Source organism: Phalacrocorax aristotelis, chromosome 3 (genome assembly GCF_949628215.1).
Source record: "Phalacrocorax aristotelis chromosome 3, bGulAri2.1, whole genome shotgun sequence".
NCBI classification, from domain to species: domain Eukaryota; kingdom Metazoa; phylum Chordata; class Aves; order Suliformes; family Phalacrocoracidae; genus Phalacrocorax; species Phalacrocorax aristotelis.
Window position 1 is genome coordinate 35,649,993 of NC_134278.1, and position 16,911 is coordinate 35,666,903.

General features: G+C 43.6%; 1 protein-coding gene across 5 annotated transcripts in view; it reads left to right on the plus strand.

Annotated features, from left to right (window-relative positions):
• Positions 1 to 456: 456 nt before the first annotated feature.
• MYO6 (myosin VI) overlaps positions 457 to 16,911 on the plus strand; it is a 115,888-nt gene continuing 99,433 nt past the window's right edge. For 2 of the 5 annotated variants that reach the window (XM_075087120.1, XM_075087121.1), the window contains exon 1: positions 473 to 597. In XM_075087120.1, coding sequence (XP_074943221.1) covers positions 490 to 597 — 108 coding nt within the window. In that variant the 5' untranslated portion in view covers positions 473 to 489. Of the gene's footprint in view, positions 598 to 1,096; positions 1,256 to 16,911 lie in introns of all 5 variants that reach the window. The other 3 variants (XM_075087122.1, XM_075087124.1, XM_075087123.1) reach the window with 3 other exon arrangements.

Sequence of the window (16,911 nt, forward strand, 5' to 3'; positions counted from 1 at the left end):
GCCGGTTCCCTGGGGAAGTGGCTGTAAGGGCAGGGACCCACAGGGCCTGGGTTCAGGGGAAGGAACTGGGGCTTAAACCATCTCTGACTTCCAAGGTTTGCCACAGCAGGAGAGCCACCACCTACCCTGTACTTTTCTTTTTGGGATAATGGTTAATAAAGACAAAGATAACCCAAAACTTTAGCCTTTATGTAATTGCATTGGTAAAAAAAAAATACGAAGGAAAAACCCCAACCTCTCGCAGAACAGCCAGGAGCCAGCACCGAGCACGGCGCGTCCCCAGCCCAGCCCCCTGCACAGCAGCTCCCGTGCGGGAGGGCGCAGGCCAAGGGGCGCCTGGCCCCGTCCTGCCCGCACCGGCTGGGGCTGCCTCGGGGAGTCCCGTCAGGCAAGGCCGGTGCGGAGGGAGGGGCGGGCGGCAAGTCCGGGCCGAGTTCCCCCTCCCTCCCACCGCCCTCCCGGCGCAGCCCCCGCCCCCGGCCGGCCCCTATGGCGCTGACGTCCCGGGCCGGGTCGGGCCGTGCCGGGCGGCGGCGCAGAGCAGCGCAGCGGCGGCGGCAGGGCTTGGCAGCCGGGCACCGAGCGCGGCAGCAGCAGGTAAGGACGCGGCGCCGGGCCGCGTTGCAGGCCTATGGCCACCTCGCCCTCCCCCGCCGCCCTCTCCGCGTCCTCACCCCGGCCCGGCGGGGGGCGCCGGCCCGCCGCCTTCCCCCCGCCCTCCCCAGCCCCGGCGCGGCGCGGCCCGGCCCGCCGGCAGGTGCGACCGGCTCCCCGGCGGGGCGTTCGCTTCGCCGGAGGCTTGGCCGCGGGGAGCGGGGCTCCGCGGGGGCCGGCGCCCTCCGGTGACAAACGCCGGCAGCAGCGGCGGTTGCTTCGTGAAGGGGCGCCCGCCCGGGGCCGGGGGGCGGCTGCGCCCCCCGTAGCTCTCACCGTACGCACCTCGGTAACGGCGGGAACGGGCTACCGCCGGCCCCGGCTGCACCCAGACTTCCCCCATGAGGTACACTAGCAGTCTGAAGGGAGTTTTTTCTTCCCTTCCTTAAATGAGCTGCCGTGGGAATTCTTTTCCTGTGGTTTTTTTTTTTTTCTTTCTCAGTATGATCCTCTGTAAAATGCCGTCTGTGCTGCCCTACAACTGAGCTCCTCTCTTCACTTCGGAGGCATTTCTCTGCTGGTGGGGTTGTCCTCGTCACGGAAAATAAATCTTTTACAGCCTTGAGCGGCCGAACGCGGTGTGACCGGTAGCGCAATTAAAGTACGTCTTCTCCTGGCGTGTTTCTCGTTGAAGTACTTTTGCAGGGTGCGTTTCTGGAGGGCGGCGTGGGTAAGCGTGATGCGCTACCAAAAACTGGTACCCCGCTCCTGTAACTTGTGCTCGTTACTGAACAGGAAAACTTAAAAAGGCTCGTTCCTTTTAATGAGCCATCGCAACTTGCAGTGCAGCGTATTTATTGTTGATGCTTGTCTGACGCTTGGCCCTCAGATTGCTCACTAGTAAATCCTAATGCTACCAGAGGCCCATAAGATTGAGATAGCCAAATTAGTAGATTACAGGTTGCATAAAAGGATGGTCATTACCTGTTATTTCATCTATATATTGCTGATGTCAGCCCTTTTTCACGAAGGTGGAGAGAAGTAGTAGGTGGTGAGCTGCCTCCTATCTTGCTCTCAGAAGGAAGAGGCCTTTGAGGCGACCTAATTTCTTACAGTTCAGTTGGCGTCGCTGGGCTGCGGAGCGGCCTGTGAACTGGGTTTGCAGCTGCCGGAGTACAAAGGTTGGCCATGGGGCTCAGTCTTCTTTCTGATGCCAACATGACAAATCAACAGAGGGTAGAGATGAACTCTGAAGTTAAATGTCATCTGCCATTTTTCCTCTCAAGATAGAGGGGAGTGCTAGGAAAAAAAGCCTAATAACAATAGAAATTATTTAATGATTGAAATTATCGTTGTGCAGATTTAAAAGTGTAAGTAAACATGTTGTTGCAGTATCCATTTAAATATCATAAAGCCGTGCTAGGTAACTATAGTTAAAATGTTAACTATGAAATGTACCATTTCTAAAATAGCTGCAAAAAAGAAGTCTGTTTATTGTTGAGGTGGGAGAGTAAACATTGAAATTGTCAGAGCAAAAGTTAGAAACCTTTACGATGTTGTTTTTACTAACACAGAAATTAGGATTTAACTTGACTCTATTTTTAGTGGATGTGTTTTTAATGTGTATAAGTTAATAATCTATTTAGTGATGGTACAGTTATGCCTTTGAGTGTGCAACTATAAAGCCAGCAGAGTGAACATAAAAGCAGTGAAGTTTGCTGTGAGGCTTAATAGCTTTCTGAATTAAAACAATGTCAGTTTTAGTTTGCAGAAATTGCAAGTAAATTGAACGAATTTCCCCGCCCTGAGTGGGCGTTAATGTATAATCTGCGCTAAGTACTGTGTCCTTCAGGGTCTGGGATGGCTGTGCATGTTTGTTTTGATACTGGGTCGGTGTTTTGACCTGTTAGTCATAATGTTCTCATTAGGAAGGTGAAGCAGTGCTTCCTTGCACCTTGTCCGCAGGGGTGGAGGAGGCTTGTGGCCCAACCTAGCCTTCATATTCTCTTGGTATTTGGTAATGCTGGTCTGAGGAAGATTTTGAGGTTTTAGAAATTTTGATGGTCTCATGAATGATGTCTAAAGGTGAGTAGGGACTAACTTTTTATTGTCACTTTCAATACGAAATGTGGAAGTGTGAGGTTAAGCTGACAGGTTGAAAACAAACAAAAGGGGTGTGTTTTGGTTTTGACCCAATATGTGGTTAGTTAAGCTTTAGAAATCCTTTCTGAAGCATGTGGATATTGGAAGTTTACAGGGACTTGAAAAGCAGCTGGACAAATCAACGGAAGAAAAATCCACTAAGGGTGACTTGTACAGAGTATCTGCTGTAGCTCAGGGAGTCACTGAGCTGCACTTGGAGCCTGGGAGAATATACTGGGAAAGTGCTGTCAAGTATTTACCAAACTTCTGTATTCATTTCAGGCATTGACTACTGCAGGTGGCGTACTGGAGACAACAGACCTGCCGTCTGACCCAGTAGGGCTGCTCTTATTAAAATTATTTACTCATCTGAAGTGTTTGAGAACAGCTGAGCCAAAGGGACCAGGTCTAGAGATAGTAATGCTGGGTGATTATTCTCACAGAGTGGTTATGGGTTGTTACTAAACTGGGAAGTCAGCTTAAGTGGTGCTGGGGGCAGTTCTGGCACCTTTGTACTTTGCTGTTGTCACTGATGTCTTTGATTAACAGAATTATCGCAAAGTCTGAAGGAGACCGAGAAGGGGTTTCAGGACTTAATTTTGATAATCTGTTTTGGAGGACAAGAGGTTTTTGGTAAATTTGATGGCTGTATTCAAGTACAAGATAAAATTTCCAAGAAGGAGATCCCATAATGCAGATCGGTAAAGTCAGCTTGGCAGCACCGCCATGGAAGCAGACCCGAGTGTTATGGGGGATCACGAAAAGCAGTGGGATGCAGTATTATTGAAGTTTTATCATTTACCTTTTCCCACTAGTGAAGCTTAAGTTAACAGAATAATGTCTTCAGTTTTGGTCACAGCTCTTTTAAGAAAGATAAATGCAAATGTCTCAATCTGGCAGAAATGGTCATCAAGGCTTAGGAAGGGTTTGGAAAACGTCATCTACAGAGACCATGTGTGTTTGAAAAACATGGTCTACAAAGGCCAGCCAAACTCGGTTCTATCAGAAAGAAGATGCTACAGTCTTAAAGTTAGTGAGAACTGGTCTTTGTCCCTCTGTCAGTGACTGTATTGAAAAAGATGAAAGTAGTTTGTACCAAAGATTTGTAGTTCATGAAATCTATTATGTTTTGGGGAAAACTGGAACAAGCTGAGGTTGTGCAATCTACTTTTTGCAAAGGTTTTTGAAATCAAGTAGGACTTGCGTTAAGGATATATTTAAAGACTTTCCCTCATGACTTTTACATGTTTTCACACAGAGGTTTGAACTTGATTTCTTCAGGTGCTCTCTGTATTCTGGCATGAGTTTATGTGGAAAAAAACATTTTAGTGCTCAAAAGAAATGCGATTTCTGTGATAAAGAGCTAGAATCTTTCAATTATTGCTGGTCATCTGATGTTGCAGCTTGCTGTGTTTGGTTTTAAAGTAGTTAGTGTTGAGGTAAACTATTGCATTCAACAGCAAAATGTTGTGGTTTAAGAGCATAGCCTGTAATCCTGTAGGAAATGTAAGTGTAGGATCATACTGTGATTTAAACCAGGAAAATCAGAGGGATAAAACCTGAGGTATTCATCATCTACTGTAGTATATACTATATGTGGCTTCATAACCTGTGTCCAAATGTTACAGCATCTTCTGTCCTGAAATAGTTTTAAAGAACTGTCAGCCTATTTAAAAAAAAAAAAGTAATCAGACTTGTTTCTTTAGGTACCCTCATATCGAATCTGTTTTTTAAAGTGTGCATGGGCAGATAAAAATTACTTAACATTTTAACACAGCATGTTTTAACACAGCATCTGAAGTACTTATAGACACTCTAATAATGTAAAGAACACATGAAAAAAACCCAGTTTTTGAATTGGAATCTGTGGATAAAGGCTTTTCTTTTTTCCCCCTAAAATACCAGTTTTGCAAAGCTAAATGTGAAGTATCAGCAGCCCTCGTGGTTTCTCCTAAGGTTTTGATGGCAAGAAAAAGACATATAAATCCTTGAGTTCTTTAGTCTCTGGCAGGATGATTTCTTTAAGTAATGACCATTCATATTTAATAGTATGTATTTAATTGGAAAGAGCATGCTTATTTTGTCTTTCAAAAACTGACTGACTTACAATACCAATTAAAAAAAGAAGTTGATTTAGCCAAAGTGAGTGCTTGCTTTTTCTTTTGTTAAACAACATGCAAAAACGGAGCAGAAGGCAATGAGGGCGGGTTCGGTCCGGTCCTGCCTCTGCGCTGCATGCCGCAGCTCAAAGGCCGAGCCTGTTGCCACCCGTGGATTGCTTAGCATGGCCTTGTGAAAGTGGTTTGGGAGCCCCTGGAGCATGTGAAATTTTTCCGAGTGAAAAGGGAGTGAGTTGCAGTCCGGCGGCATTTACCCTGCAGACACGGTACTGGCTGCAGCTCCTGTGGGCACGCTGTGGCTCTGCGAGCTAAATTGCAGCTACTGTCAGTAGCATGGCATGCACAAACGCTTGGCTAGCATGGGATGGTATCTCTGCTGCCGTGACTATGCTGCAGGTCATACCCAGAGCTCATGCAACTGGTGAAGCACTTCTGTCAAGCCAGGGGCCTTCCCTTGCCAGCTGAATGTGGCTCACTCTGCGAGTGGGTGGATTAAGAAAGGGTAGTTCATGCTTGCTTCGGGGAATGAGAGAAGGATGAGGCACCTGCAGTTAAACCTCGTTTTCCATATGTTCACCTCACAGCACCGCTGCTGCTGTGTTTACCTGGTCACAGTGGTAAAGGCAGAACAGGGCCAGCCTCCAAACTGGGATCCAGCCTAGCAGTGCCGAGTGGAGCTGTCGTGAGCGCTACTAGAGCTGGCGTGGCTGTGTCTGTATGTGCATCTCTCAGAGCCCAGTCTGCTCTCAGAATAATCAATAGAGAAATTCCCAGATTCTTCAGCTGGAAGTCTGAGTGAACCCTGGATTTGTAAATACTCAACAAAAGGCCTTTTCAGATAAGAGAAAACTTACATTTGCTTTTTGAAGTAACCTGTCTTGAATGACCTTCCTGGATTTGTTTTGCAAAGGTAGTTAAATGGACAATGAAATTAACAGTATTATTTGCATATTGGATAATTCCTTAGTTTCTTGAACAAATTTGTTTTCTTTGTAATGAACAATGTTTAGCAAACTGATTTGAAATTTGGGGGAAAAAAATGAGAAGCAGGGAATGTAACACAGTCAGTGGTTCACAAAAATCTCTCTAGTATCAGCAACATCTGTGTCTATACTGGTAGCAACAACTTCCTGAATTATATCTAAAGTGTTCTTATGGATCCTTTGGGCCTGATCTGAAGTTGTGTAAGTATTGTTATATTCTGTATTTTCCGCAAGTCCAGCTCATGATTTGTAAGGTCCAGAACTCTGTCCCTTGCATCTGCTGTACTCTCTTACAGTGACACTTGGCAAGGGTTTGGTTGTCTCAGGTTCTTTCTTAGTGCCTTGGGTCCAGAGCAACCTGACTAAAAGGTGATACTGTAAAAGCCATGTTTCAGAAGCAGCTGCCCATGGGAGGGCAGCGTGTCCTTCTCCAGCCCTCTGGCACAGCCCATGAGCAAAGCCGTTCCTGCGTCAGGGTGAGGACATCCCATTCTGAGTTCCCATCCATGCTTTGCTCTTTCCTGAGTTATTCAAGCGCAGCCCATCACACCCGCTCTATAGTGGTGGAGGTGATAGCAATAAAAATCTTTCACAAAATCCTCCGTGGCAAAGATGAGCTATTTTGCTGCATCTTCCTTTTTCTCAGCTGGGCAAGTGCTGTGTGCAGGCACGCCAAACCTGCCCGCTGTGGTGCTCTGCTTGTTTGAGGGGAGGCATGGGAGAGTTTTGGGAGTGGGATGCTCTGTAGCTGCTCTGCTGGTTTGAGGTTTAACCGTGTGTGGTAACCTCCTGTTTACGTATGACACAGTTTTCAGGGCAAGGATCAAAGCGTTCAGGAATGAAGAGACCGACAACTATTTTTAGTAACTTAAATTTTAATGATTCTCTAGGGTTGCAGTTTTGTGAGTAGTTGGGCTGATATAATTGCCTGCTGTCCTCTGAAAGGAGGAAATCTTCCTGTAGCTCCGCTCCCTTCCCAGCAGCGCTGATGGTCATTGGGCTCTTCCACACCTCAGTGCAAACTGCTAGCTCTGCAGAAAGCAATGAAACCCATCATCTTACTCTTCCTCAACTCCGAGTTATGGAGGGATGTCGTGAGTTTCAGAGCTTATGCAATGGGACAGCGGGAGCATGTAGTGAGGAGCAGAAATGAGGGGAAGGCAGATGAAGGGTTTGCCTCTCTTGGGTGGTAAGCTGCTGCCGGGTCAGCTCTCATGAAACTACAGCAGGTCTTTTAAACCTGCGTAACCCTTCGTTGCTGTGACCAAAACGTACACAAATGCCTCCAGTAGCCCTGTTGCAGAGAGAAATGCAGACATAAAGATCATACATAGGGAATTTTAGAGTCATAGCAATAGGACTGTAAAGGATTTTAAAGGATCACAGACTTCAGAGGGCCCAAAAATAACATGGGCTTTTATTACTGTATAGGGATAAGAACACTTAGTTTTAGTACATGTGGTGGTTTTGGGGGTGGGGAGGAATTTCTTTTGTGGTTTTTCTTTTTTTTTTTTTTTCCTCCTCCCTACCTGGGTTCCTTTACAAAGATAGGGAAACTAATGAGATAAATCTTGGTCTCATTTTATGGATGCCTAATAAGTTATTTTTGCAGAGTTTGCTGACTGCATTAAAGCTCTTGCTGTGCTCATTCAACAAGCCTTTTTGACAGGGGCGTGGCTACACGAATGGCATTCTGCAGCATATTTCTGCTCTACTGCAAGGAGGGTTATTTAGGTGGATGCTACTAGATGCGTGTTTCTCCTTCTCTCATACATGTTGGCTTGCCTTTCAATGAGCATGTTGCCAGGCCTGTTTTTTTCCTTCTCTTTAATTTTTTTTCCAAAAATAGACCTGCAAGCTGTGTATTTATTTGTGGGAATACAGGTACATGTTGCATCATCACTTTGTTGGCCTTATTTGCTTTTTGTTGGGATCAAGCTATTTCTCGGACACTTTAATGGTTTTTAGAGATTTCAGTACCTGGTCTTCCATAGTTAAAAGCATTGCTTCAAATTTCTCAGTTTTCAGGAGAAAGAAGAGAAATGGGCTTATCTGTCATGTTGTGTTGAATCAGAACTGTTGGGAACAGAGCATTTAACAGCAAGTGTACAGAAGAAACAAGTTTCAGAGACAATGTGATGATGTTAGTCTTTAATTGTCAACTGAGTAGAGTACTCTTGCATCTTCTCAAGCATCTGAAATTAGCTGTGGTCGGACGCTCAATCTCAGATTTTATGGACCTTGAGATAGTGTTTGGTTCACTGCATGAATGTCATAAATTAAAATTATTTTTTCTTCAGGTGTTTGGGCGTACATTATGGGCTTTTGAATAGTAGTGTAATGTCTTAGTATTTTTTAGGTCATTTATACAAGAACAAATTTTAAGCTTTGGTTAGGGGAAGGATGCTTTTTCAAATACATTTAGTATCATATCTTGATGGTAATCTGAAGCAAATTTTAGATTTTGTTTTTATGTTTTGCTTTGAAGTTCTACATCCTTTCAAAGAAAAAGATTATTTCTTACTAACCTAGGGAGAGGAATCTTAGACATGAAGTTTCTTAGCCTGTTATCATGGTCTACGAGTCATGTCTTGCTCAAAAGGTCAACACCCACAGAACATGTTTTTTGTAGTGCAGTGGACTAAGTAGCTGCTTTTCTTGGGGCTGTAACAGTCTTTCCTATTGTAAATGAAAATACAGTCTTTCTGTGGTATGGGATCTGATGCTATGGTATTTTTGTATTAAATGCTAAATTGTAATTATAGATCATCGCCAAAGCAGCAGTGATAAATATAAATAATATATTGACCGTATATTCTTGTGGACTGTTTTCTTTACATTTAAATTCTTACAGCCTTTCCCAATTTTTCATGCATATATGTATTTTGAAAATATTATGTCAGATTTCTTTTAACTTGAAACTCAAAGTACTTTTTTTAACAAGTGTTGGAGGTCAGCTTTTTTATTTCTGTTGATACGGAGTTATGTGTCTCTTTATGTAGCCTAGCAGGGTTTTAAGATATTAAGCTGGTTCATAGACTTTTTTTTTTTTTAAAAATTGCCTTTTGCAACTTCTATTGCAAACCCTTCTGTTATGGTTCTGGATCAGTTACTGTACTCTGTAGAAGAAGAATTTTTCGTATCCCTTTAAAAAATGCAGTTCTATTATTTCCTGATTTTTTTATATTTTTTTGGGTAAAAATTTGGGAATTCATGTGAGTAATAAGTATTGACTGCTTGAGTGCATCAGATGGAAGAGGAAATTTGTATGGTGTCAAAGACAACTGGCTATTTGAGATGAGTTGTTTTCTGTATTAATCCTGGTTTCTTTATGAAACCCTGTGGGAGGGAAGAGGGCAGACAAAGGCCGTGTTATGCCATGGCGCGTTTGCTGAGTGACTCTGGTGCTTAAGCCCTAGGGAGGAGGTAGAAGCAGGGGAGAGGGAAACTAGGAGGAGGTAGGGTGGTTTGAGTGAGGAACACATGAAGGCTGAAGGATGATGCCAAGGTGGGAAAGGCTGAGGAGCTGAGAAGGCCAAAGGGACCCCAGCAAATTCAAGAATTGAAGATTGTAGTGGAAGAAAAATGCTGCTTTGACTGCTTGAACGCAAAACAGGTTAGCATCAGGGGTTGACCTTCCTACCATGCCTGGGCTGGACTTCAAAGCCATGTTTTGCTTCTCAACTGAAAGATGCTCTCTGATGCCCATACGTGCCCAGGCACTGACCTCGGGTGTGCCTGCCGTGGGCGTAAGGAGAACACAAGGCCTTGCAATTTGGGCTAAGTATTTCACCCCAATAGAGGTAAAGGTTTTGGAGTGACATCTGAAGGTGTGCTGAGGTGTGGTTAGTTGCAATTAACTAAAGCTAATTGGCGCATATTTTCCTAGGTTTCAGCACATTCTCTATAGCAGCCTCTCTTATTTCCATCAGTCCTCGTGTTGGAAATGGCCAAGGATTTTTGAGAGGATCCAGGTAAGACACGAGTCTCCTCAAATGGATATTAATTCCTCCAGTGTACATACTTTATGGAGAAATTTTAATAGGCAAGGTACAGCTGTGCATGAGGCTCATGTGGCTTTGTTTTGTTTAGTTTGATCAGCTGCTCCATTTTAAATTCATGGGCTAGCATTTGTGATGAACATCTTGTAGGCAGGCAAACCCACAAAACTCCAACCGGTAGTCTCCAGTCTGACAATGAGATAAGCACGTCTGTGTGAGCAATACAGGATTTTTTTCAAGTATTTAATTTTTGAGGCCTTTTCTTAAGGAAGAGCTGTGTAACTATTACACACCTGAAGATACAGGAGAACCAAGCTGAATATGAAATAGTAGCCATGTTTGCAGGAAAAACGATTTTATGCTGTGAAGAATTAGCCTAGTGATGTTAGCAAGCATTTAAACAAAGCTTGGTGGTTGGTGTTGGGGGCTGTTTATTTTTGAATCTCATGTCTTAGCAGTCTTCAGGTTACTACGGTTGAATATTAAGGGTGGCTTTCTTTTCCCTTTTTTCTCCCACATCAGCACTTCCCTTAAGCATCTCCTGCAAGTGTTTGGACTATGCTGTACTTTTAATATAAGCTAAAAGCTTCTACTAGTACCTAGAGAAGTTAGAAAAACTAAAGCGCCTTCTCTATTATTGTACCTCTGTCAAGGTGTTCACGTATATTTCAATACTAACAAGAAGAAAAGGCGGGAGAAGAATGAACGGTTTTTTAAAGGTCTTCCTGTAGCTGAGGGAGAATTTCCCCTTTTTTGTGTACCGGGGCTCTTCTCCAAGGGCCCCCACCCAGCTGGGACGGGAATGGTTTGGTGTGGAGCTTGAGTGCTTCAGGCTACAGTGAGTCATACATGGGATGCAGACCTTGGTTCAGTGATAGCTGATACTACCTCTTTGCACTGCTGGATATAATGGCAGTCAAATTTTGACCCAGATGCATGTGATAGCGTTCATTTGGAGTTCACCAGAGCGTAAAACATAATGAATACTCCAGTATATGGTGTTAGCATGTCACCTGGATTGGCTTCCAGGGTTGCATGGTGTCTGGCCCATCGTTCATCTGCCTGGACCACTCTGAGATCCAGGCTGCAGCAGAGGTGTGGTCTAGAACCTTGGTGCTTCAAGTACAGGTGTTTGTGGGTGGCTTTGCAAGGTGGCTTCCTCTGAATCAGAGTTCTGTTTTCAGGATCGTCTGCTGCCCTTAAAGAAGCCCTGCGTATGCACTATTCCCAGGACACCTGCCTTTTCTGCCTTTTTTTATTTTTCTTTTTTCTTTTACTTTGCTAATTCCAGGATATCCTGCCTTTTGTGTTTCACAATTTGCTGGAAATGAGAAGGATTTGCATGGCGTCAGTCCTACAAATGAGCATGCAGTTTCGTATGCTTTTCGTGGCCTGCATATGCCAAGATAGATTGCAAGTGGAGTTTGTACAATAGAGCAAGTAAAACTGGCTGCATCAGTACGGTTTTCCAAGGATGAAAGAGATGCTGGGTTTTGTTTTACTTGGCAGCGAGGCTTGGTGTCTATTAAGAAGTGTAGTGGAGAGATGCAAGGCAGAACGTCTGGTGAAAGCAGAATTGAAGGATTGGCAAGAGAGTTTTAATCAAAATCTGTATTTTTCTTTACTCTGCCTTCCCTTGTTGAGGATGACCAATGTCATACCAGTAAGTGCTGCATTGGGGATGGCTCTAATTATTTGGAAGCTGTCAACCTAAAATTACCCCTGCTTATCAGCCTGAAGTTGAGAGAGTGACGTGGAGGGGACATTTGCTGCAGGGAACACTCCTCTCATGGCAGGCTTTGCTCACGTGTGCCCAGCATAGCCTGGAAGCCCTGCAGTGGAATGTGCTTGCTCCCCGTCTGAATCAGCGGGAAGGTGTATTTTTTGTTCTTGTAGACTGTTGTGGGTTGCTTCTCAGCTGGGGACTCCTTTGGCTACTCACAGTGGTCCTTGCACTGGTTGATATCACACTGATCTTGTTCTGGGTCAGCAGAAGCACCTTGTCACCATGCCAAAAGCATCATAGCAAGAAACCCCTGTGCCTTTTGATGCTCACAGTGTGTGTGGATTCACTAAATTCCCAGACCAAAGCAGCAATCTCTTTTCCTGTTTTTGGAAGAATGGAAGTGTGGGGAATACTGCTGTGTTGAGCTGGAGATCTGCTTTAGAAGCTAATTTTAGCTTTAGCTTAATGTGTAATGGGGGAGGCAGTTTAGAGTAGAAGGGCTTGAGAAGGGGAGTAACTATCAGAGGTACAAAATTATTAACGCTGGTGTTGACCAGGGTGGGGTGGGCAGAAGCAGCCACGTGATGTAGGGAAAGCACGATCTGGAACAGTGGCTTTGCCGAGCTGCAGACATGCTGAACCAAGGAGGCTAAGATGACATGGTTCACCTTCCAGGCAGAACCTTGCTGACCGCTGGGCTCAGGGACACAGCATGGTGCAGGACCAGCACAGTCCCCCTGGCAGGGTGGGGAGTTTCTGGTGTTCCCCAAAACCAAAAGCAGTCCAGAGCATTTCAAGGAGTTTTTCTTACCTGGAATGGCATAAATTGTGATTTTCTAGGATGTGTCCCTTTCTGCTGGCACATTTTCCCTGAAATATCTTCAGTGATCCTGCCATTTCCATGTTCTTTGATTTGCTGATAACTGACAGTTTTAACAACTGATGTGAGTTTCTCTTTAGAAAACAAAGAAAAACTTCAGAATTTCTCTTCAGAGAGCAGCTGAAGATGGGAGAAGAGATAAACTATGGGATACCTGGGGAAAGGGGAAAAGCTGAGTGCCAAAGATCACTAAAATCATTCACTGCGGTTAAGGCCTGTCTTTCATTGCAGTGCTACAGTAGAAGGACAGGTCAGGTGGAAAATTAGTCCTCTCTCCTATACTTCTGTTCCCTTATGTTTTTCAGTATAAAACGGGTTCAAGAGACTCTCAGCTGTAAAGGCTTACAGGAGGACTGCTGTAGTTATTAGAGCACTTCCTGGGTGGCTCAGAGTTCGTCTCCAAAGCCACAACTGGTTTATTAGGGTTTCCTATGCTGTTATTACAGGACGCACTCTGTATACTTTTCCAGAATGATGTCAAAAGCTTCTGTATTAGAGGCAGATCATCACACAGCACAAGCTGCTGGATGCTTGAAGAAATAGTTGAATTACAGCATCCAGTAAAATTTGAATAAGTTTTATAGAGTAGAAACTGAAAAACCAAATACTTTTGGAATAACCTTTGAAAAATACTTTTGCTTCTCCGTTGTGCGCTTAAACTTGAACATCAGCAAGTTTTGCTAACTTGTCACTTCTTACAAAAAAAAATTATCTCTTAACAGACCAGGTGCAGTGGTATTTTTCTTTTAGCAGAATTAGATTTGTATCCTTCACAGATCATAACACTGGGAGGTAAGCCAGCATGGCTCACCATGACTGTGAGTGGAATATAGAAAACAGCCATTGCTTGTTGTACAGGCATTTGAGAAGACATTTAATTAATTTCTTCTTTTCCTTGCTGTTCCCAGGTTATTGGAGTTATTCAAGAAGCATATATATTTTCTCTAAATTGTCAGGGTAAACCATTATAGCTAGCAAGTGCTTTTTATTAGTTACCCAAACAAAGTAGAAACTATGGAAGATGTGAATTTCCATTTGACAGAGCATTGATACTGAAAAGCAATGTCAGGTTGATAGTTAATATTAGTAATTTTCTTTCTGTTTAGTTAGAAAGAAATATTGGCTGCTTTTGTTTTTTTGGGGGATACTGGGGCAAAATTGTACTCCAGGTTTAAATATAGTCTTCTGAATGACACCCTGGTGCTTATTTTAAATATCCTTTATTTTTTATTAAGATAATTCTTCGGACCTTGTGTCCTTCAGTCGATAAAAGAAAACATGTATGTCCTCATAATTGAAGACAGGTATGCTACTGTGGAGGGTGGAGTTGGGAGAGGTGGGAACCTGAGTCTTCCTAAAGAGAGGTGGAGTCTCTGGTAACATAGTGTGACGAGGCTACTGATTCATCTGTTGTTGCGTTTTGCAAAATGGGTCTGTGGGTTGGTGTAGTTGGTGTGGGTTTCTTTTTTTGTTCCCTCCCCCACCTACCCGGTTCAGTGGGTTATGAGTTGTATCATTGGCTGCTTTGTACAATCATCTTACTTTTTTTGAACTCAGTTATTCTTGAGTTCTTGCCTCAAGACTTCATATAGGTCCCTGGAAGGTGAACGAACCGCATGTATTTATTGTGTTCTCTGTCTCAGTGCCAGGCAAAGAACTGGGCTTTTCTGGATTCCTGAGGAAGTGCCTGACTTGAATTAACCCTCTGAAGTAGTCAGATTTATCTCTATTCTATACATGATTTTTTTTCTTAAACTGTGTCTTGAAGTTCTTCTAAGATGATCTTAGATCTCTAATCATATGATATTGTCAGACAACTATACTCACAGCTTTTAGTTTTCTAGTTTCCATGAATCATTCAAAACCAGAAACTGTTCTCTGAGGAAGATACTAATTCCAAAGAGGAAATGTAGGAAATCTGTGAGGAGTTTGGTATTATCATCCTCCTCCCTCCAAGAGGGTGCTCAGATCCTTCAACAGTGTGAAGAAATATCCATTATGAGAGGAGATTTGAAATATTTCTATACACAAGCAAGAGTTTGCATTGGTTATATCTGACCTTCATGTAGAATTTCCTGATCACTGTAATTTAAGCTCCTTTTGGAGCTCAAATTTTGTATGAATATACAAAGAAGATATATTGACCGTGTGCATCTACAATAGGCGATATATTTCCTGCAACGTAGGAAGTGCTGAACATGTCCAGACTGGAATCCCAAATAGAGTGCTTGAGTGAACTTAAGCTGGAGTATTGCACACCAGAAGTCCAGAAAGCCGAAGAGGATGCTTCCTAAAGCCCTGCACAAAGGAATCATTGGGTTCTTTGCTTGTGGGTCTGTTGATGGTAAGTTCTACATGATCCCACAGGCTTTCTGTTGATAGCAGCACAGCCTCTTATGCATCTTTGATCAGTTGGTTTGAGTTAGGATTGTGTTTTTCATCCTTTAGAAACTAGTAGCATGTTAGTTTTCTCACAGAAAAAAACAAGACTGTTTTGTGTTTTGGCAGTCAGCAGTGAGGGTCTTGCTTGTCATCACAAATGCATTGATTAAATGTTTCTGTCATCGGGACTTTGTATGTGCCTTTTTGAACTGTTTCCTAGACCTTTTGATTGACATTGCGAGTACTTAGAAATGTCAACAATATCTGCAAATGCTGAAACCAGCCAGGAATTTACTCTCAAGTGTTTCTGGCAGAAGGCACTAGCACTTATATTTGGCTGTGTCTGTATACATGCTGAAAAATAAATAAAAAAGGTAGCTGCTTTGCAGACTGGGTGTGATGTCTTGCAAATCAGGCTGAGAAATATTGAACTAGGAAGTAACAAAAAGTAAAAAAAAAGTAGCCCTATTTTAAAATCTGTGTTATTGGTTAAAAGTAATTCTAAAAAGATTTTAAAAATGATTGATTGCCTTTGTGCTTAAAATAGTGCCTGTTTCTAGTCTGTGTAGCCTCTTTTTCTAGTGATCGTGTGTTACAGCTTTTTCTGCTAGATTGAAGAATTCTTTAGTTTTCCACACATATATATTTTTCCTATTTAACCTGTGATGATGCAATCTTTTTTTTTTTGTTTTTTTTTGTTTGGCAAAGGGTTTAAGACTTCAGGGGATTTCTGTGTGGCTGGTAGTGAGCATGTATGTGTGAGAACAGCAAGAGGATGTGTCTTCAAGCTTAGAAATTATTAAAAATATATTTTTCAGTGTGAAGGCTTTTGAAACTCTTCAGTTACATTGGGCTAGAATTAGAGGAAGGCTTTAAAGGTGCTGCTCTTTATCACAGAAGGTGTTTGAATTAAAAGAAAAAAGTATAAGAAGGTTTAAGTATCTTTGAAGCACGCTTAAGAATTATTTCACATTATCCTCTTCTCTAATTGATTAACTGGATAATAGGTTTAAATGTGCCAAATAACAAAACCCATGGATTTTATAGCAACTGATCTAAATTGATCTAATTAAGTTTGGTTTTTTCCTCTTGTGTCACCTGGGTGAATCCTAATGATGTATGGCAGGTTGAATTAAATTGGGTTCACAGAATGGCAGGGTTTGGAAGGGACCTCTGGATATCATATTGCCCAACCCCACTGCTTGAGTAGGCACACCTAGAGCAGGGGGCACAGGAACATATCCAGGTGGGTTTTGAATATTTCCAGGGAAGGAGACTCCACAACCTCCCTGGGCAGCCTGTGCCACTGCTGTCACCCTCACAGGAAAGAAGTTTTTTCCCATATTGAGGTGGAACTTCCTGCGTTCCAACTTGTGCCCATGGCCCCTTGTCCTGTCATTGGGCATCACTGGAAAGAGTCCGGCCCCATCCTCTTGACACCTACCTTTCAGATAATTGTAAGCATTGATAAGATCCCCCCTCAGTCTTCTCCAGGCTGAACAAACCCAGATCTCTGAGCCTTTCCTCATATGGGAGATGCTTCAGTCCCCTGATCATCTTGGTAGCTCTCTACTGGACTCTTCCCAGTAGTTCCCTGTCCTTCTTGAACTGGGGAACCCAGAACTGGATGCAATACTCCAGTTGTGGCCTCACTAGGGTGGAGTAGACAGGGGAAGATAACCTCCCTTGACCTGCTGGCCACAATCCTTTTAATGCAGCCCAGGATATTGTTGGCTGCCTTGGCCACAAGGGCACATCGCTGGCTCAGGATCAGCCTGCTGCCCACCAGCACTCCCAGGTCCTTCTCAGCAGAGCTGCTTTCCAGCAGGTCAACCTCCAGCCTGTACTGGTGCATGGGGTTGTTCCTCCCCAGGTGCAGGACTTTGTTCTTGCTCTTGTTGAATTTCATGAGGTTCCCCTCAGCCCAGTTCTCCAGCCTGTCCAGGTGTCGCTGGATGGCAGCACAGCCTTGTGGTGTATCAGCCACTCCTCCCAGCTTGGTATCATCAGCAAACTTACTGAGGTTACACTCTATCCCATCATCCAGGTCATTGATGAATATGTTGAACAGGACTGGACCCCG